This window comes from Gymnogyps californianus, chromosome 8 (assembly GCF_018139145.2).
Source record: "Gymnogyps californianus isolate 813 chromosome 8, ASM1813914v2, whole genome shotgun sequence".
In the NCBI taxonomy this organism is placed as follows: domain Eukaryota; kingdom Metazoa; phylum Chordata; class Aves; order Accipitriformes; family Cathartidae; genus Gymnogyps; species Gymnogyps californianus.
In genome coordinates this window covers 9,509,365-9,531,308 of record NC_059478.1, presented here as the reverse complement: position 1 = coordinate 9,531,308, position 21,944 = coordinate 9,509,365, and the positions used below count along the sequence as shown (strand labels likewise).

The following is a 21,944-nucleotide window of genomic DNA, read 5'->3' as shown; positions in this document are numbered from 1 at the left end:
TGTTACCAATAACATTAAACACTCAAAGGAACCACCACACTAGGATAAACAATCTTTTCCAACATACAACTCATAACCAAATTGGAAACTAGAGCAAAAATAAGAAGATATGAAAAAGTGATAAAGAACGAAAATAAAGTAAAAATACATAATTCATCCATCTCAAGGCAATATTTATAGTTTCAGAAGCAGTAAGAAGTTCTTGATGCCTTTCTACAAACCACTGGTGAGATCTCACTTAGAAGACTCCATGTAATTTTACTTCTCCATGCTTGGAAAAAAAGATGAATTCTAACTGGAATAGCTAGAGAAAGAAAACTCACATGGGAACTGAAAGCTTATTTCACAATAAGACTTGTTTAGTCAAGCAAAACAACAAGTTTTAAGAGAATATGACTGCTCTCTATGAATACGTTAATGGAAACAACCACCACAGAAGAAACAGAGGAGCTGCCTAAGTCAAGGAGAACAATGGCATAAAAATGATCTTTCAAATTTCACCATTCATCTGGAAATCAGAGGTCTGAAGTTTGAAGACAGCCTCTAAAAAGAGCTACCTAACACTTCAGTTCCTTTGAAATGTTTGATGAGTTCACAAAAGGGATTATACCAATACTATGAGGATAGCAGATGACATCATGTAGGTAGAATGCAATTCCAATGCTATTCTCCATATTCCTATGATTTAGCCAATGAGTATAATGTACTTTTCCATTAAACCTCTAGGGGAAGGAATTACTTTCCTATTTCCTCCCTAGTTTTGTCTAGCATAAAAAATAGGGACAAACCACAAAAAAACTGAGTAGAAGTATAATATGAAATTTGCTAACTTGTAGGAGATTAAGTATTCTATACAAAGCGATCTGAAGATTATGGCTTAGAACTATGTGGGTCCATCAGTGTGACAAAGTTTAGACAAAAACAGATGAACATTTCTGTGCCACATAATTAACAGATTTATTTCTCCCCTATCTGAAACACAAAATCAGTATGTCACTGCAATTTATGAATGAGCTAAACATTTAGGGCACCTTTTTAATAGTCTGGAAAATAAGGCTCCAAAAATCCCTTACAAGTTCTTTCTTAGAAAAACGCTAAATGACAGATGGAGTTTTAATATTTATCATGACACCAGATGATGCTTTATGTGCAGTCATGCAATACCTCTTAAATAGTTATTTCAAAAAATTCTAGTTTATGTTGCAAAAAAGTTTACTAGTAATTTAATATCAGTTATGTTTTCTTTCTTAATGGAAGAAACCAGCAAGTACAGTTTAGTAACTCTACCTCAAAACTCTAGGTAGTATGCTGAATACGTGAGCTAGGATTCCTAGAATAAAAAACCTTAATTATTTCTTAATGAACTTAAAAAAATATTATTTTTAGAGTTACCGTGCACCCCTTCACTTTTACAGGTTTTATATTGACAAGCTTAAAACATTTCAACATTTCTACTTTACTATAATCTTTTTTTTTTCCCCTTCTTTCTTTCTCCTCCCCACAGGGCAATTTAAAACAGAACCTATTTACTAAGTCATTTACTAAGACATTTCAAGTCACTGCCACTTGAAACAGATACATTATACCATAGAAACCTGGGTTTGGTATAACACAACACTACTTGATCCCTCAATAAAGCAGCCCTAAATTTGTGCAAGGTTCAAGAACAAATCTTTGGACATAATGGGTTATTTTCTTCCTTCACCCAATCAATTTCTGAATTAATCTAGAAACAACACTGTTTAGAACTAAGTAGATTCCACACACCCCCTTTTTTTTTTTAAGTACTTTAAGTCCAGAGGAGGTTGGGAATGAAAGACTTGGGCAAGAACTTTTATCAAACAAGAAAAAGCTCTAAATGTTTTTAAGAAATTTACATTCAAGATACTATTTTATGTTCAAATTAGGAGTGCAAACTAGAAGTAGTGCATGGATTTAAGAGAGTGTTTAGTGCTGTCTATTCGTCAGATTTATATAGGTATGCAGATGGCAAAAACCTTAATGAGGGCTCTACATTAGTTTTGTAGCATCTGTCCTACTTACCCGCAGATCAAAACAGCATTTGTTTGAGAGCATTCAACCCACTTCCACAAAAGCAGACAAATATTGGCCAAAAAAAAGGAAATCTGTTTGAGGGTCTCTTTCTCATCTGTGTATGTAGCAATTCCTACCGACAGCATTGTAGTCATACAAAAGAAGTCCATCTCACTAGGCTAGAAAGCTTCAACAGTAATGCAGAGGTCAAATTCTTTCACCACTAAACAAATTTATTGTTATTAAATGCAGAGTAGGAAACAGAGCAATACTCCAAAACCTAGTTTTGTTACTTCAGTTTTGTGAGTATAGTTTTATCGCTTACAATTATGAAGGATGTCCTTCATTAACATACATAAGGCTAGCAAAAATCTCGGTATCTTAGCATAGTCGAGCACAAAAAGGCACCTCCACAAGAATAACCTGCCAGCAAAGCCTTTCCAGCACACCTTTTTACTGCAGACAAATCCCTTGAGCAAAGATCTCTAAAATGCGCACAACAAATCAAAATATGTTTTATCTTTTCACAGAGAAGAACTTTCATCAATTCTGTTAGTCAACCAAAGTGACCTTCCAGAGCCTAGGCCAGGCGGACAAGAGATAGATATAGGTACACTATCATTTCTATAAAACATGTTTAAGAAAAGAATTCTAGCTTACCGTTACAGACTTCAGAGTCATTCCGTGATAGGTGCCCATGGTATCAATTTTAAAGCCTTCCGTTTCTGCAAAGGAAAAAAAGTCTCTTGTAAATCATTATGAACATAGGGATGTCATGTCTAAACAGACAACACTAGAAATATCTTTGACATTATTTTTGCAAAGAACACATCTTGCTATTGGTAGTGGTTTAGGCTTTGTTCACAATATACAACCTTGTTAGTAATTAGCAAATTGGTGTTTTCTTTAGACAGAGGTCCATTTGGTATTTCTGCTTTCTGTAACTAGAATAAGCTTTTCCTGCTGCATGAAATCATTCAAAGCACTCCAGAGAAAGTATGTAAGTTTAAATCTTTGTGAGAGTATGTTACAACATGCATGCAGTCTCAGAAATTCTCTTCACTACAAAATGGAGAAGTACCTCACATTCCCAGAATGCATTATAACGCAACTTATTCAACTTGTAGTTGTATTAATGGAAAAATATACTTAAGAAACTGGTTTACATGCTGACTATAAAACTGTGACCACTTAACATGATAAATTCACTTCTGGAGCGCAGAAGAGCAACAATGTCATTGTCATATGATACAGAGGATAGAATCTGCATAAATTCACACTACCAGACTAAAGGTGATAAAAAGAGTTGTTTTGGTGGTTTGTTTTTTTTTTTTACTAGTTTTAATCAGACTGAATTTATGCTGAGTAAGTGCCAGAAGCCTGCAAGTGCTCAGTGACTAAACCTACTGCCACTAGCCTGTTTGCTTTTGAATACTCCTTCTCTGTCCTCCTATTCTCAGCACTCTAAGATCAAAGTGAGCTCCTGAATATTGCCACCAGGACTTCCAAGAAAACCTTTTTCCTTTTGTAAATTACCTAGCCTCATGCATCTACTGTCAACTGACCCCATCAACCAACCACCCAATTAATTCATACTTAAAATAGCGCTATAATCACCAATCAAACCATGATAAGCAAGCATTTGTATACATCTAAGCAACTTTTGGGCTATTTCAACTAGACTTGGGTAAAGGTAACTGATACTGTGCAGAAACAGCTATTAGGAATAGGAAGATTTTTGCCATTTATTACACCACCTTCATACGATGCATCAGCACAAAACCATAACAGACCAAAAATAATGCAGAATCAAAGTAATGCTCACACCTGAACCTACAAAAAGTCCAAGAAAAATATTAGATTTTCAAGAGTGTCAGACCTGCTTGCTCTTATCATGAGTAAATTAACTTAAATTGAAACCCAGACAACCTTGAAAACAATGCAGATGCTCTGGGAAGCATCTATGGTTGCTCATCCTTTCTTCCTTAGATGAGGAAGATTACCATTCACTTGTAGGAGATGAGGCAGAAACGTTTCCCAGATTCAGTAACTCTCCAGTGCCTAGAAAAAGATACTCAAGAGCTGAAAACTGATCATACTCCTCTCACCACAGAGATAGGTATCTACCTTCTGAACACTGTTTTTGGTTTTATCTTTCCCCCCTCATCCCCTCGATTATGCTACCAGACCTACCACCAACTACCAATTGGAGAGGCCTAGTGTTACCAACCACGTTTTGTTTTACACAGTCACCTCAGCTCCAGCCGTTCAACTTTGCCTCCCAAGGCCACCCTCCCCTTCTGCCAGATTTAACATTTCTAAACTACACGGAGCTGATTCTGAGAAAGCAAAATGCAGGTGCAGAGGAACATGAATGCAGTCTTTTCTACTAAAAAAAAAAAAGGCGCCTAGCTTCTCTTTGTAAATTGATAGTGCCTTACCACCTTTCCCCTCAACCCCAAGATGTAATTATGCATTGAGTCTTAGCTCAGGGCTCGTACAGCTGAACTTGAGCTACAGATAGTGAAGTTGCATCCGACCAACACTTCCATGGGTAGCAGTTTTCTCTGTGACTATACAGGTCACTGTTTCTGGGCAAGGAGCATATTAATATTTCGGGTGGTGCCTGGAGCCTTGCAGGATACTTGGCAGAGCTCCCCTAAGTTGAAGAGATACTTTTGCTGACCTGGAGTGACATAAATCAGAGGTGTATAATCTAGGCTGACAGTAGTTTGTGAATTTCAGAAGGTCACCAACAGAGGCACCTTTCTCCTTTCAGACTGACCTGTTATGGGTTCCTCTTGCCTGTGACATGGAGAATTTCCAACTACTTCAACCAGCTGTTCTTCCCAAACTCCAAAGAATACAGACACCCCTTAACAAGACCAGCAAAGCAGCATCCCCCGTTGTGCCTGGCCTGCCACAGTTTCTTTCCTCTCAGCACAAATCCTGATTCTATAATTAGTTCTACATGTTTGTTCCCTGTTTCAGTTATTTCTTTCCACTGGACTCTTTTTCTACTTTTTCCCTAATAAAACTTTGCATTCCTTCTCAATTAATTAAAAAACCTAACCCAAGTCTCCATCAGCATTGCAAAGGGAATAAAGGCCCACAGAGCCAGCAGCACAGTTAGAAAGTAAATCAAAGGGGAAAGAGGCACCTGGCAGGGAACAAGCCTCTGCTCAACCGCCAATGGTTTCATCTTTTGCAAAAATCTCCCCAAGTCTCTCATAAAATCTGTCCTGGTTCATTTAATGAGCGACAAGAGCCACTAACCAGACCTCTGGCTCTCACCAGCTTTCTGCTCCCAGCCTTGTGCAGACCCTTCCTCCCAGCAGGAGGAGCAAACCACCAGGATCCCACAGAGCCACCTGCTGCCTCAAACATTAGCGTGGGTGCTCTTGCCTGCTGCACATTTCCAGCAGCTACATAGGCCTTCCAATGCTATTTAACAGCATCGTTAAATGCTGTTACTACTCAGGTAGTAAATAAAACAGTTCTGATAATCTGTAAATAATGGCATAGTACTTTTCCTTATTAATGTAAATCTAAGAGATGCTAAACGGTCAAAGTAGAACGTAGGTACCCACTTACATTCCTGCAAACAGTTACTGCAGCCACTATGAGGTCTACTGCAGACCCCAGGGTCTGCTACCTGCAGGTAGGGTGGGATGAGTAGAAGAAACCATCTCCCAAACAGCCCACCAGCTCTCAAATTTCCTGCCTCAAACTCTCAAGCAGCTGGTGAACAACAGTTAGGCATTGCCAGCTTCCAGATAACCACAGCAACGCTCCTTTAACTGGTAACAGCATGGACACTCTTTTCTCAGAATATAGCTTTTTTGACCTGATCCTCTCACATTCACCATGTGATATTCTACCTGTCAGCCACTCACTTTTCTTACAGAAATAAACACTGCTACAAGCGAGAGCCCTGCCACTTGCACTTTTGTGCCTTTTTATAAGGTCTTAACAGCTTGTGCACTTGGCCCCATACAGCAGTACCTTCAGCTCCACTCACTGTATACAGCCTGGGCAAAGCAGAAAACAAATGCTTCCAAGTCAGGGACTCCACAGTTATAGCTGCATTCCCACTTCAAAAATTGCTGAGGGTGTTAGTCAGGTTAATGCAGCTGGTTGTAAAAGACATTCAAGGACCAGGCTAGAAAGTAGAGAGGCACTTCTTCCAGAGCATTCTCCGAGGGCAGGGGCTGACCCTGATGCAGCTGCTCAAAAGCAGACCTGGGATACAAGAGGAACCACGGGCCACAGTAAAGAGCAGCAGAACACAGAGCAACCTGGAGCACCAGGGGACATGCCCCAGCATACATCAGCACAAATGCTGTACCATACCCTCTGACTAAGAACACAAAAGCAGTATGTTTCTCCCCTCCCTCCCAAACCAGCTTGAACCTGTGCTGCTGAGTCATGCACCAGCACAGAGATGAAATATTAATGCCTGGCCAAGAATTAGTTTGCAACTCCAGTTTCAAAATCAAAGCTTCACTGATGGTAATACAGGAAGCAGTTAAAATTATAAGCCATCTACTGAGAAAAGGGTGTTTAAGAAGAAAAGAGCCCTTTAAATAAAAGTATCATGATGGCAAATCTTTGGACCCTTAATTTTAAACTCTGAATTAGATGCAGAACAACTATTAAAAAAATATATATTATATATATTGCCAAATATAATCAGTTTTAGAAACATATAAGCATTGTTAAAAACTGACATCAACAAATGCCTTAAAAACTACATCTTGAGAGACTAAACACAGTAACTAGTACTGAATAATCAATTCTAATGCTTCAAAAACATAAACTACCATCAGTTAACGTTAAGACTATCTTTTCTTCTCCAGTCATTGCATGTATTATGATCACAGTTTCACAGTTCAACAACCCAAAGACTGTCAAAAGAATCATACACTTTCCCAGCGTGGTTCATCACTAGTTACCTTTCTATCATCACCAAGCATCAATCTGAGTGCCTTCTCTCATTTAAAAGAATTAGACCTGGAAATGAAAATATGCACCCTAATGCACCAGCTTATTGGACTGATTATATTCTCCACCACCATTTGGGCATATGTTCCATCTCCTTGCATACAAGTATTAATGTTCAAAGTGCTTAAAGCCCACTGCTTTACGTCCATCTAGGTCACTCTGCGTTTTGATTCTGCACGTGCTGCAGCTCTAGCCATCCAATCCGGGTGCAAACTTGAGCACTGATACATTACCGAAAGAATAATAGTTTTAAAAAGACTCGAATTAACCTGAATTTCTGGAAGTAAGTCTAGGCAAACAGAAACAGAACAAAGGAGCATATCTCTGAAACACTGAAGAGCTCAAGTTAAAGACTTTGAATTGTGGATGAACAAGATCGAATAACCACTTCTTTTTTCAGCTGTACACTCTTCAAACCCCAGACAGCAACAGCTCTGCAGACTGCTTGGAAATGATTCACTACCCCATTTCACACCCATGGTAATTAAATCACTGACACCAAATTTCATTCTACATAAGCAATTACTGAACACTCCTTTTCAGTACTACACCCTAACAAGTAAAAGTTTCACGCTTAAATTTCCAAGCTACACTAATTAGTTTACAAAATTCTCTGCACATTTCATATATAACAGTTCAGTAGTAATCTTACAAGTAATTAACACCAAGTTCTTGAAAGCTTCTCGTAGTACTAATAAAAAAAAATTACAGTATGAATCTGTGTGTGTTTTCCAGTACTGAAGTGAATGTACAGTACTGAAAGTTATCAAACTACTTGGCCACACCAAGCTAGAAAATGGAGATAGACCACAGTCTTTTTCCAAATGTGAATCTCTTGCACACATTCTCTGCTAGAAAAAAAAGCAGAATCCTATAACCTTAAAAATGAATGCAATAAAAGTCTTAACAAGGCAGTCAAGTTTCAGAACTCTGGATCTCCTGCTACCAGTTCTCCTATTCTCCTTGTGTAAACAGAAATCACACAATTTAAAAGGAAATACTTATAAACGAGAAATACTTTATAAAGAATCTTTCTTAACAATGCATAGAGAAAAAAAAATTATGGTCCAGAGTCACCTCAAGTTTAAAAACTTCATAGTCCTCTGTTGCCTAGGCTTAACACTTAGAAGTGATTGAAAGCTAGGCATGCTTCTGAAAAACTGCAGCTATGTTTGAAAATCCAACACAATTACAAGAATAATTCAAACATAAAGTGACAATAGCAGGAGGTCAACAGCAAGCTTTCCTGAAGGAAAAACTTGGATGTGGTAAAAAAAATATTCTTGTCACCATTACAGATGGAAATCACGTGGCTGTACACCAAGACCCTCTCCAATTTACACTAAATAGAAGTTTTGGGTTTGGTTTTTTTTTTTTAAATAACAATTGGCTTCTGCTATGTTGAAACCTTGACAACAACAATAACAGGCAAACAAGAACAATGCTCCTGAAACACTCCTTAAAGACCTAACACTTGGAGCAGCACAGAGAAACTTTACTTTGCCATCTATACTGAGAGATGCACTCAGTGGGTCATGAAAATGTTAAATCTTCAAGATTATCATCCCAGTACTATTTCACACTCTGGAATTACTGAAGAAACAAGCATATGAAAAGGAGGATCTCAGGTAAAGCCACCCAAAAAACTGGGGAAAAAAACAAGGTATAGCATCCAAAACAGTTTAGTACCTAGAATGTCCTATAGAACAATCACATCAGCTCAAAGTTTTGGTATACCACTGGCTGAGCTGCAAACCATATACATTAATAAATATGTATTTAAATATCAAACACTGAGGCACACAGGAGAGGACACGAGATACCTTCCTAAGCGTCAAATGACATTTGGGCACAGGATTTTTAAATCCTAAAAAGGATTTAAAAATTATGTTGCTCAAGAAGATATGACAGGCTGTAGTTTGAATAAGATGGTCTGTGGCATGAATAAAATACCACTAGTAAAGATGCATATTAATAAATGACATTAATAAAGTGTAAAAAAAAAGCTAAAGGGAGTAATATGAAGGAAAATAATGAAACTACAAAGGGAAAAGTAGAGAAAGTTTAGCACAGAATGGAGCTCTACGTTGTTAAAGAGAGGATACCATCATTGACTGCCAGCATGAAAGAAACAAAACCAACAGGAAGGAAACAGCAGTCAAGGAAAGTAATCACAGGGAGTTCACCTCCTCACCTCAAAACCATTTGAGCAGTTCAGCATGATGGGTGCACTGCCAAGTAACATGTTCTTCCCCTGCGGAAATATCTAGGACATACAAGTCCTACTGCAAGAGACATTCTAATACACTTCCTATGGCATATGTCGCAGAACTTTAAGTTTAAAAATGTCAAAGGAAAGATTTCTCTCTCCTGCCTAACCAAAGCTGCAGTAACAAGACATCCATTTGAGAGAAAGCTACCAACTACTGACTCAGGGCTGCATAAGCAGTTCCACTGACTGCAGGTGTAACTGATTATTTGCTCTTCAAGAATAGTACTTTACAATTAGCAACCCCCTCACATTTACTGTGAAAGCAATCTAAACCATTCTAGTAGCAAAGCTTGTCCCATTTGGCATGAAAATTTTAAGTAAGCCAACCAGAGAGGCATCCTGATACACCGCATCAGAAATAATGATCCATCACAAGAAGTAGAGAAATTTGGCTGCAACTCAGGAGTTTACTTTATGCATCTTGTGTTAAAATTCCTAAATTTACTATCTTAACTCTACAAGCTTTGAATCACTTATGCTAAGAACAAGACTGTTAATGGAAAAACTCTGTGTTAAACTACACAAATATTCAAAGAAAAAACAGTTCACCTCTTTGCTGCCTAAACTTTACATCTTCATGAATACTGTAGTATTATATGAAACTGCAGATAGCCAATAAGCCGCAATCATGATGCAACTAGGAGAGGACTACTGTGAATCCTTCCTATGGTTTCAGTACCTCTGAGGAAAGAGCAAACAGCTGAGACACAAAGACAAAAGCTTAGAGACATTGCCTCTCTTGGCTTTGTTTCAATCTTTAGCCAAAATCACTACTACGCACATTGTTACACACATCATACAATTCTCCCTTCCACAATCTCTAGCCAACCACACATACAGTCATATAGGGTAAGATGTAGAAACCCCTCAGAGTGACACAAATCTATAGGGTTCAACTTTATCTCAGGTGTTACCCATCATTGCTAACAAACATGGTATAAACAATGGTATCAGGACTGCAAGTTATTATACCTGGAACTCAAATAATCATCCTTTTCCTTCAGACTTCTTTCCCCAAATCCCCAATAATGCAAGCTTTCCATGAACACATGTAATTCCAAGTTCTCACTAGGTCAACTGTAAAAAAAGTCTTTAAGGAACAAAAAATGCCTTGTTTTACTTTTATTGATGACTATTTCTGCTTGCAATCTCACTTCTGCACTGAATATTTGGGGGCCATAACTTAATTCTGAGGGCAGTTAAATTAAAAATCCTTTAAGGTATGAGTTCACTTGTGATACGGTTGCAAGTGATGTGTATAGTTCAGTTTTAAGCAAACCACATTACCAGAGCTGAATGGCATAGGAAAACATTAATGCCTAATTATGGCTTTTGAAAACTACCTGCACTGTGAGTTTCAGTTAGACTAAAATTTTAAAGTTATAGTTTTATAATAGAATATCCCAGAAGTAAATAAGATCATCTGCTATTTTCTAAAGTTAATTTGTAGCTGAGGAAGATCTCTACTATCTCTAGGTCCTCTCCTAAGAAATCCAGATGTTAATCACTAATTCTACGTAACTTCCATAAATGCTGTATCAATACCTTTCATAAGTCAGTCTTGTATTTGAAAAACATTCTTTCGAACACCTGATTTGTATTTCCAATGCTAGCCTACACATATCTAACTTGGTATTACACCAGTGCTATTCTTAAACTATGTATTTCTTTAAATACACCTAGAAAACTGAAATAGAAAGTTAACTCCGTATATGACTAAACCAAATATAAGAAACTGGAAAGTTAAGGGACATAAACATGTTCTAGAAAGAAGCAGAGTGATAATGATAACTACCCAGGTAGAATATGACCATTTCAGGCATTTCATAACTACATCACAAAAGAACCTTTCAACTGGAACAAGAGCTGCAGTCCAGTCCATTTCAGCACTGACAGAAACCCCAAGACTACATTCTCAGAATCACATAACATACAAATGGATTTTTCACCATTATTAATTACAGGCAGAAACATTTCCCCACCACCACCACTGGCAACCATTTAATATCTTCTTTGGTTTCTGCTCAGAAATTTCTACATTAAACCCACACTGGTGAGCTGCTCGACAAACTCTTCTGGGTTCCTTTTTCCTGACATGCAAAATCTGTTATTTTCTGTCTGCTCTTGAACTGCACACATGTGGTAAAAGCATAAAATACATTCACCTGTTTAGTGCAGATGTTGTCTAGATGGGTTGCTTACTAGAACTCTGTAATTTGTCAACTAGAAGGGCACAGACCATTCCTTTACCTAAGTTTCTTGTTGTAAGAGTCCACAATGAATTATATGCATTGGTACATTTGAACTGTTACACTTGTCCATTAATTTCTTTCTCCACCTTTTATTTCATACTGTCCAGTATAGATATTTACTATTTTTAACTCTTAATAGGAAATGGTAGTAAAAGGAAAACTACTTGGCAAATATGCAAATCTTGAAGATTTAAAATATTATCAGAAGCAAACTGAGGAAGTACTAGTAAAAATATTCATGGAAGGGTTGGTTTGGTTGGGTTGTTTTTTTTTTTTCTTCCTTTCTTTCCCAAATTCCCTTGGCTCCTAGTATAACAATTAATTCTTCATGGATGCTATTTGTAGATTATTTTTCAATGCTGAAAAAGCTAGCAAATATCCCGCTTCAGCTTTTTTCTCATACCCCGCCATGCAATTGTCAATGAGTAGTAGTAAATAAAAACCACTGCACTGAAATAAAAGTATATTGAGGCCACCAGGAAATAGACTTCAAGAGGATCTAATAGAATATCTGACTAAATTTCCTATAGTAAGTTTCACACACACAAAAAACCCCATAAACCTAAAGAATGTATTCACATGTGCACATTTACAAAACTTTTTTTTTTAAATAACTTCAGAGATGGCTACAGTCAGATTCTGAAATTCTTGTACGTTATCCAGTATGAGGTGCATGGAAAACAACCTTCACAAATTTCTTATGGCATGAAATTCTCCTTGGTGTTACATTTTATGCTTTTCTTTATCCAGCTACAATCAAAACTGAATATCCAAGTAGTACTATAATATACTCTCGCTTTTTATTTATTTATATAGCAAAACCAATCATGTCATTTCAACATAAAATTGAACACAATCAGCTACAGTACAGCACTTCCACATCTGAGAATTCACATACATGGCATATGAATGTTATTCAGTTTCCCTGAACAAAAAATGGTACTAACTTGGACAAAGCCAAATACTCCAAAAGATGCAAGCTGAATTGCTCATCTACAGTTTAAAATGGCATTTAGCAGCATGTAACTTCTTGCAGCCAGAAAAGAAAGTCCTTAGAAGCGTGCATAGGAAGTTTCATTAAAGAGAATTATTTTGTTTGAGAACTAGAAGGAAGAGGCAAGTCAGAAGTGTAACAAAATTTGCCTTGCCCTCTGCAAGAAACACAAAACCATCCAACCACAACAAACACAAGATTTGCAAAATAAAAACACAGCAAGACATGAACATGAAATAACTAGAACTTGTCCTAAAACAGAAGATAAAAAAAAGCCAAGGGGGACAGAAGAAAAATTTTGAGTTAGAAATTCAAATCATCACTCAAGTTCAACCTTCCACCTTGTTTTAAAATAAGTGAGAATTCTTAAATATTGTAGATTATTTCCATCTCCTCTCCAGAAGGGAGCTAATATTTTGCACTCCTGTTACCGGTTTGTTTTGTAATTTAAAGAGACATAACAAGCTAATAATATTTACTTGTAATTATTCGAAGCAACTTGTAAAGTAATTGTGATTGTTTGAAGACAGGCAATCTATTTCATTTTATGCACTTGACAGTCATATTTGCAGTTCTGCTTTTTTATTAATTGCATATGACCTTCCCCAAACAAATAATTAATATTTTTTCCCCCAAGAAGTTCTGGTTTTAAGCTTTCAGTTTGCTTCCTAAGAGGTAGAAATAATTTCTAATAAAGAATATTTTTAGACTTTATTACTTGGAAAAGCTATCTTTAGGCATAGTTACGGCGCTTTTTTTGGTCTTTTCTTAGGTTTGAAAAGTAATGGCACAGAAAATACCCTAACCCGAACTTTGTAACTCGTCGGTTTCATTTCCCAATTTTTTTTTTTCTTTTTAAAAGAAGCATTACAATGAACTTACCCTCTTTGCCTTTGAATCTTTCCTGATCGTATCTGTTGTAGGCAGCTGGAATAGGTTGCTTATTTCGTAAAGTGGGATCCTAAAACAGGTTAAATAAGATTTGTAAAACATACTAAAAGGTATTTGATGGTTTTTGAACTTCATAAAGTATTACATGGAACTGCCCAAGAGTATAAAATTAGGTCACTTTTGCAGGAGTTTCAATGCATTTGAAAACTTCTTATATGTTTCCCTTCAACATCCACTTATAATCTTACAGAAACGGAGTTTAGAAGTACATACTGAAAGCAATGACAACAACCTGAGGCAAAACTGAAGTAGGAGTAACAAACTACGTTAGCTAAAATCTGTAAGTTTTATGAAATCACTGAGTTTTTGTAGTATCTCAAGAATTAGTGGGGGGAAAAAACCTGTCAACTGACAACTCATGATTAAGCCTTCAGCCACACACACAAAATGTTCCTTGCCAGCCTGATTAAGCTAAAATGCTGCTAAACCTACAGAATAAAAACAAATTTGGAGGGGAAAAAAAGGCATTCTGGGAAAAAAGTTTTTAAAGAGTACCAATCTAGAGGCACACTAAATACCAATTCAGTCTTTTTTGTGGATGGCTTAGTTATGTATTCACAACTATTCCGAATGGGACATTTGAATAGTCCCATGCACAATTTACGAAATTCAACACAAAGCAAATATTTAAATGCTGGACTTCATCTTGCTATTTAAATTTAGTTCTTTGTGAAATGCAGTTGCAACGAAAACAAATCCAAGTATGATTAAATAGCTTTTATAGTAGACTGCCACTGAGTTCAAGAATATATCAGGTTTACTAGAACTCAATAGTAAACACCACAATAGAAAACAAATCCTGTCTAATACCTAGACAGACTTAAACAATAAAGCTCTAAGTCTGTCCTCCTGATTTATTACAAGCAAAAGAAAGCTGGTTCAAGCTGTTCCCACTCATGAGTCATATTCCAGATTCTTAAACATTTGCTACCCTATCTGTCAGAAAAACAGCAAAACATTTTGTTTGAAATGGCAGCAGTCTCATCTAATAGATTTTTTGCAAATAGATGCAGGATGTCGCTAGTGTTTGATAGATGCAGAAGCTGGCACTAGCAGTTTAATCTCTAAGTAACAAGAACATACTGAACAAATTACACTAATATATTCAACTCTTTAAATACCAATAAATGTAATTTAAGTCAGAGAATATCTGTGAAGTTATGCTTGAAAGTTGTGCATTCATTGGAACTAAACCAAAACAAATTTCATATTTAGTAGTGACAAAACACTCTACTCTCACTTTTGGTGTCACAGCCTTCATATTCAAAGTGCTGCTCTTACCGTTGGTGCTGTATTTGGTGCAGGTCTTTGCTCAGGCGCTCGGCCTTCTTCTCTGGCTTTTACTGATTGAAGAATTGCAAAAATATTCTTGGCAAAGTTCTGAAAAACATATCACATACCCATGAACCTTGCTGACTATCTGCATTTCACATAATAGCAACACAGGTAGAAGACACCATTTGGTTAACTTGTGCTTCACAGAAAAACAAAACTAGTGCACCAATTTTATAAATAGATGTTTTCCGATTACTCTTCTGTGACAGGATCCAAACAAACAGAGTTTTAAGGCATCATTGGTACACCTTATTCTTTAAGACCCAAACTTGCTAAATCTAACTGGCTTCGTTATACCACAACATAAACCAAACTCTTCACAAAGCACTTGTCATCTTCTCCCCTCTTGCCTACCATGCCCTTACAGTCCCTTTGGAACTCTTCGTGCTGTAGAAAGAAGGAAAAACTTTTACTCAAGATTTCCAGGACAAGTATCATGTCCGAGGCCCAGGTATGTGTCCGCTTAATGGGAGCCTGTCTGCTCACTTTTGGCCTCCTGACAGGACACCTTGGGCACAGTCCCTCTGTCTGCCTAACCCTGCGCTGCAAGAAGCTCTCCTCCAGCCAGCTACTCTTAGGGAAGAGTCCTTATGAACCCTCGGCAGGCTTTCCCTGATCCTGCACGGAGCAGCTGAGGCAAGGCAGACAGGCAGCCACCTCCTGCGCTTTCCAGCAAGGCTCATGAGCAGAGCAGAACATGCTTCAACTGGTTGTTAGTGGTTGACACATGTGCACAACCCCGTCACATCGTGGTGCACCTCTTTTAATATTTATCCTGAATTACGACTTCACTCCATTTGGCACCAATAATTTAAGCTGTAGAGCCTTTCATTTTAAATTGGAGGAAGCATGTACAGAAATCCCATTCACAAATCCTTGATTCAAGGGTGATGCAGGATAATTCTAATAACTTCATGCAGTGCTTTGTCAGATAACTAAGTCATTGAGGCACAACTGAACAAATGATATCGATCAAGTTTTTTAAAACACATTCCTCCTGGTAATATTAGTAGGGCTGCTTTATTCTAAACAAAAATGTAAATGCTAATTAAACTTTTGAAAGGCATATGCTTATTACATTACCACTCAATAGGCATTTTAAGCTATAGAGATACGTGTACACAATGTCTGTCATTACTGTCAATTTTCAGTAATGGTTCATCAGTAAAAGAAACCTTTTATCAATTAAAGAAAATGGCTTTTTTACTAGTTCAGAATAGTATAAAGTATTCACAAAATGCTTACATTCTTCCAGAGTATTGTATACTAACACTGAAGTGGTGTTAGTTAACACCACTGGCATTACAAAACAAATGCATGAATTACAAAACAAAGACTTCCGGGGTGAATTTTGTAGAAATCATTTAGAGAGAGCTGTAATGCAAAGCTTCTCTAAGCTTGTTCACTTGACCTCAGCCAGCATGTTGTCAATCTGCACCAAGCCAGAGGGGCAGGAACTGGAAGATCACCAGAAACCACTTATAAAGGCAAAGCCATTCCTTGAGCAAACCCAGTTCTTTTCACAAAGAGTGAAAGAACACACACAAAACTGTATTTGAAGTTCTTTTCAGTCAGAAAAATCCTGGGAAAAAAACCTTTAAAGAGCTGTGAGCCATGCACATATCAATCATACGAGGATACTCAAAATCAGCTCTGTTCTTCAGAAAGTAAGTCTAAACTACACACTTTTACTGGAAATTCAGAGATTTCTCCCAAACTGTGGACTGGGCAGCATATCAATCACAATTCTTGTCATTGCTGTGCTTTATCACATACTGTCTCTTGGAAACGACAAGCTACTCAGTCTTCTGAAATCCAGGAGAAGGAACTAATTAAATAACAAGAAAAGGAATTTTGTAAGAGTGATTGTCCCTGTAGAAGCCAAGTCTTCTTTCAGTCACAAGGAAGCTACAACCAGCTTTCACACCCATATTTCATTCATAAAACCTACAGTTAACATACTCTTAAAGTGAGCTCAAATTTCAAATTGTGAATTTTTCAAAGGCATTTTAGCATCTCAGATTAATAGCCTGAAATTGCACATCCTGGACCAAATTTTAAATTCTTTCAGGTTAAAAAAAACCCACAGGATTTTCTCCCATCTGCTGAAAAGAAGTCGCTAATAAGCACGGAATTACAAACTGTTCTTGCTGATGTCTTTTTTTTCCCACAGCATGAAAATGCAGGTCCCCCAAGGCCACAACTAGTATCTGTTTGGAAGGGGAAAAAACCACAGTGTTTTAACAAGCGCTCAAACTAATATCATCATCTTGGTGTTCATTGGCTTGGTCGGGGATGTGGGATTACATTACTGTGACAGAAAAATGATCGAGCAGGAAGTCCACTGCAGGTACCAGCTGATTTGCAAAGCCCTGCAGAGTTGCAAGACCGCTAAGTTTTCATTGTTCATCCCTTCAGAGATCAGAATATGAATATCCTCTAGCTTCTGCCCTAGATTTAGTTAAACTTAATACCAAGTGCAACATTTTTATTACAAAAAACTTCTGACCTGGGGGACAGAGCAGAAAAAAAGAAAAAAAAATAAAATCTGTTTCTCTGCACTAAGTCTTAAAAAAATCTGAACATGCTGTAAAAACAATGCTTAAGAAAATCCTTAGTATGTAAAAGGACAATTCCATCGATTCTTGTTGTTAGCTGCCTAGAGCATCGCTACTCCCATGAAAGCTCTCTTTGTTGATTCCAATCATGTCTACACCTAATAATTCATCACATTGCGGGGGGGGGGGGGGGGGGGAGGCAAAGTGTTTCAGCAACTACCAAATCAGGCTTTTGATACTGCCTTAAATAAAGCCCTATCGTAATAGATTTTTCTGCCCATCCTCACTCATGCACTAGATGTACATTAGACAGGAAAACAACGGTAGCCAAAAGACAGTAACAGCAGCTATGGTCAGATAAACATAGTCATCTTACAGAAGGAGTCACACAAGTTCTTTCGGAAAGCCTGCAACAGTATGTAAATTCTCAAAATTTACTGGCACAGATGCTCTATCCCTTGCCAACATAGTGACTAACATACACCAAGTCAAGTTACTATCACTGGTGTTAATATAACACCAGTCTGTTTGAGGAGAAATACCAGAGTAAGTAAGATCAGCCTGCTCTGCTGGGGAAGACTTAACGAAGTTACATCACTAACAAGACTCCTTTTGTAATAAAAATACTTCCATTTAAATATATCACAATTTATTCTAAAAAATTACAATCTTCATTCTGCAACCTATCTTTAATTTCTGTAACTAGCCATAACCCTAATGCTCATTAAAAAAAGACTTCTAGTCACAACAGCAGCTTTATCATGCTAACAACAAAAAAAAAAAAATCTTTTTTAAATAATGATCATCAATGAGAAATACTGATTTCAACTTCATAGAAAACAATTCTTGAGGCAAAAAAAATTAAAGAAAAACATACTTCATCTCAATCATCTGAACAAAAATAAAAGATCAAATCTAACATATAAAGCTAGAAGCATATACACTGTTACACAGCATGGCTTATAGGGCTTCAAAACTTTCCTATAGCTAAGCTGTAACCAATTTTTAATCAGATTTTACATTCTGGTATTTCACTGCAGAGAGAGAAGAGCCTAGGAACAACTGTATAAACTCAAACTCTTATTTGAGCTGACAATAAGGATTTCTTGTTGGACATGCATCCCAGGATAATCAAGAGCGGCAGAATGCTATAAACATTGTCCAAACTTAGAGTAGGGCTGGAGAAGGAAGAATCAAGCCACTACCACACTTCTTTACACGTTTGCTTGATATGCTCAGACATACTGCTAAGTCCTTTGCGGCCACTGACAGACTGAAAGGCATGACGCAGTACCAGAAATGCAATATTCCCATCACACATTTTCAGCAATTCTTATGTACTGCATGACATGAAAAATGTAAACAGTATTCAGGTGGTCTCATAAAAGTACAGCAGAAATTAAAAAATTGTTCATATGGAACATGAACTGATGAACTGTATATTTAAAAGGAAGTATTTTGCACATTTAAATTTAAAGCACATATTTAAATCTGGAGTTCTTCATTTAAGGCATCACTTTCCTATGCCTAAGAATGCGTATCTTCAACTGCTAAACTGTTCACCAACATTGATCTCCTCTCCTTGCTCTTCTAATTTAAAGACAGTCCTAAAGCACTGCATTTTATATTGTGTGCCAGGTTGCCCTCAGCATCAAAGGCTGGACATATGCAAGACTGATATTCAGGGACAGTCTCAAGCAACTGCAAGCATGCAAATATACTGGTAGAACGGCTATGTGAACTACTGGTATTCTCTGCACTGTGCTTATTCAGACCATACAAATTTCCATCATTTCTGACCCAGCATCTTTCCTCTCCTTAAATCAGAACCCTTCAGATAAAGGCCACAGCTAGAAACATGATCTTCAATGATATAGTTGTGATGAAGTTGAATTATATAGTTGTGATGAAGTAAATCCTCCTTTTTGAATTACATACACATGCACCTCTCTCATTTTCCTTATTTGCTTTCATTTGAATAACATGTAAAATGCACAAGATGCTCAACTGCATTGCCAGGTATGTTTGCAGAGACCTCACGGTACCTCTCAAACTATTCTCCATACACTTGTGACCTGTACGTACCATACTACAGTAAGTCATACAACAACCATACTACCACACAGACAATTTTAAAAAGTACCACCTAAATAAATAGGTCACCTTAGTTGTGCTTTCAGGACAACAGTAGTTTAAGAAATTCGCAATAAAGTACTAGAATTTATATAGCTAACCACCTGAAGCAGAGTACATGAACTAATTTTTTTAAGCTGTCAGATTAGGGAACCTATTAAAAAAAAAAAAACTATTCATAAAACCGAACTTGTTACTAACTGCTGGGGAAAAAAAATAAAAATCAGACACTCCCTTTCACAAAAAGTTCCTCTAGGAATCAAATAACATATCTTTATGTTCCAGTCAGAAAGTTCATTTAAGTATTACTATAGTCTTCTGCACTGAATTGAAAACATAGCTATTAGCCCTGTATATTTGCGGACTATGTTTTCAATAAAAAGTTCCACTCCTCACTTGTTTCGTAATACCTTCACTAAATTTTTATAGCAAGAGTATTATATGAAAGACAACTGAAACATTTAATTTGAAATAGAACAAAGGCTAATTCAGAAGTATGAAAGAGCAGCAACACTATAATATCCTGAATATACAGCACAGCATAAACTCTGCTCAAAAATTCCCCTCATACATAATCCGAGTTTATTTCTCCTATGAATGCAGCATATGGAAATACTTTTTTTTTTAATAGTTATAAAAGTAGTGCTTAAGAATGGTGAAGTTACTTTATAGCCAACCTAAATTTTCATTCAGGAAACATAATGCTTTATTCTACAGATTTTTCTGACAAATTTGAGGTACCTATTTACAAAACAAGATTCATTATTGTTCAATATAAATACAATTTTTATAATCTGGCCCATCTTTCTTTTAAGTGCTGTATTCAAAACGTCTGCACTAGTGCCTAAGCAGCAATATAACGGTCTTCCCAGTTTTACTAAGCAAGCTAATATAGGATAAAAATGGAGTTTAGGAACTTAAGCTATACCATGCCATTACACTTGTGCACAGCCATTCTAAAACCATACGCTTGTTCCATTTGAAAGCACTAATGAGGATACTAGTTGCTATTAACCTGGCACACCTTCGCCTTTTCAATTTTGCTATTAAATTCACCACTATTGTGAATTTCAGGAATGTAGAACAATTCTGCCACCTAGAGCCCATACATAAAGTTGCTTTTACAATCAAACAATTTCTTTTAAAATATCCAAAATTTTACTCTCAGACCTTTTAGCTGTCAAAAGTGATTAAAATACTATATTAGTCTTGGTATAAAATTATTTTAATTTAAATATTTTCCAGTTACAAGATCATAGAAAAGAATTTACTGAAATTGTGATTATAACTGTAGTATTAATCCCCTCACAGGTGACTTTACTAGTAAGAATGCTGAAAAGGTATCAGAAAAAAATACGAGAACTGAAAGTAACTGAAAAAGCAATTTCTCACATTTACTTCAAATATGTTAGTTACTATTAAAAGGATCAACCCTACGAAAAAAAAGACATTAATTTAAAAAATAAAGTATGCAGATACTAACTGTAGTGGTAATATTTTCCAGGTGATAACACAAAACTAAAAATACTGACCCCCATAAAGATGAGATTCATTGGGGAAAGTGAGAAGTCCTGCTATTTAATAATTATGTACAGGAATACACACAAAGGAATAACGTTCTGAAATAGTTCAGAGCAAGACACTGTATTAGATGAATTTGCAATTGTGGGTTACATCCAAGGTAAATGCCACATACCAGGAAAGTGCTAATCCCTCTAGCTAGGTCAGCTATAAACTCCAATCATCTTACTCAGTTCTGGATTTCTCATCACCATGCACACAAACATACCCAGACGCTGGGAGTGGGGCGGTGGGGAAATAAAATCAAGATTATGGAATTTAATACATACAACTCACAGTCATGCTCTATAAAATGAAGTTAGAGCTGAGTCCATTCCCTTCTGTATTAATGTCCTTTTTTTATGGATACACAATACACTGGGCATCATCAACCTTTTTGCCAAAGAAAAGTATAGATAATTAGTACATTACAACAGGACTGCAATAACTAAAGATATCAAATCTGAAAAATTATGAAGGTTAAAAACCAAACAAAATTGTTTATTTAAACAAATTGCTTGTTACACAAAGTATGATTGCTGTGTTTTCAAAACAAAGCTTAAGAAAAATATGTGCTGGATAGCCTAGTCTAAGTCTTTCACATAAGAACAGAGAATATAAAAATATCAGGATTAAGACAGAAAAATACTTCATTTGATTCAGGCTTACTTCCTACTTTATTAGAAAGGAAAGAGGACATTTTTTATATATAAAAAGCCATAATTCAGAATATTCTCTTAATTTTTTTGTAAATATTAAGCAGGGAAAAGATTAACTACCCAGCTTGTGAGAGAATCAAATTGGTCAGTCTGCAGACATGAAGCAAAAGTAATAAATGAGACCTTTGCTTC

The 21,944-nt window shown here is 36.6% G+C and overlaps 1 protein-coding gene across 1 annotated transcript in view; it reads right to left on the bottom strand.

Annotated features, from left to right (window-relative positions):
- CDC73 (cell division cycle 73) overlaps positions 1-21,944 on the bottom strand; it is a 108,612-nt gene that overhangs the window by 67,907 nt on the left and 18,761 nt on the right. The window contains exons 8-10 of the mRNA XM_050900583.1: positions 14,789-14,887; positions 13,439-13,517; positions 2,695-2,759 (exon numbers count right to left, since the gene is read on the bottom strand). Coding sequence (XP_050756540.1) covers positions 2,695-2,759; positions 13,439-13,517; positions 14,789-14,887 — 243 coding nt within the window. The remainder of the gene's footprint in view (positions 1-2,694; positions 2,760-13,438; positions 13,518-14,788; positions 14,888-21,944) is intronic.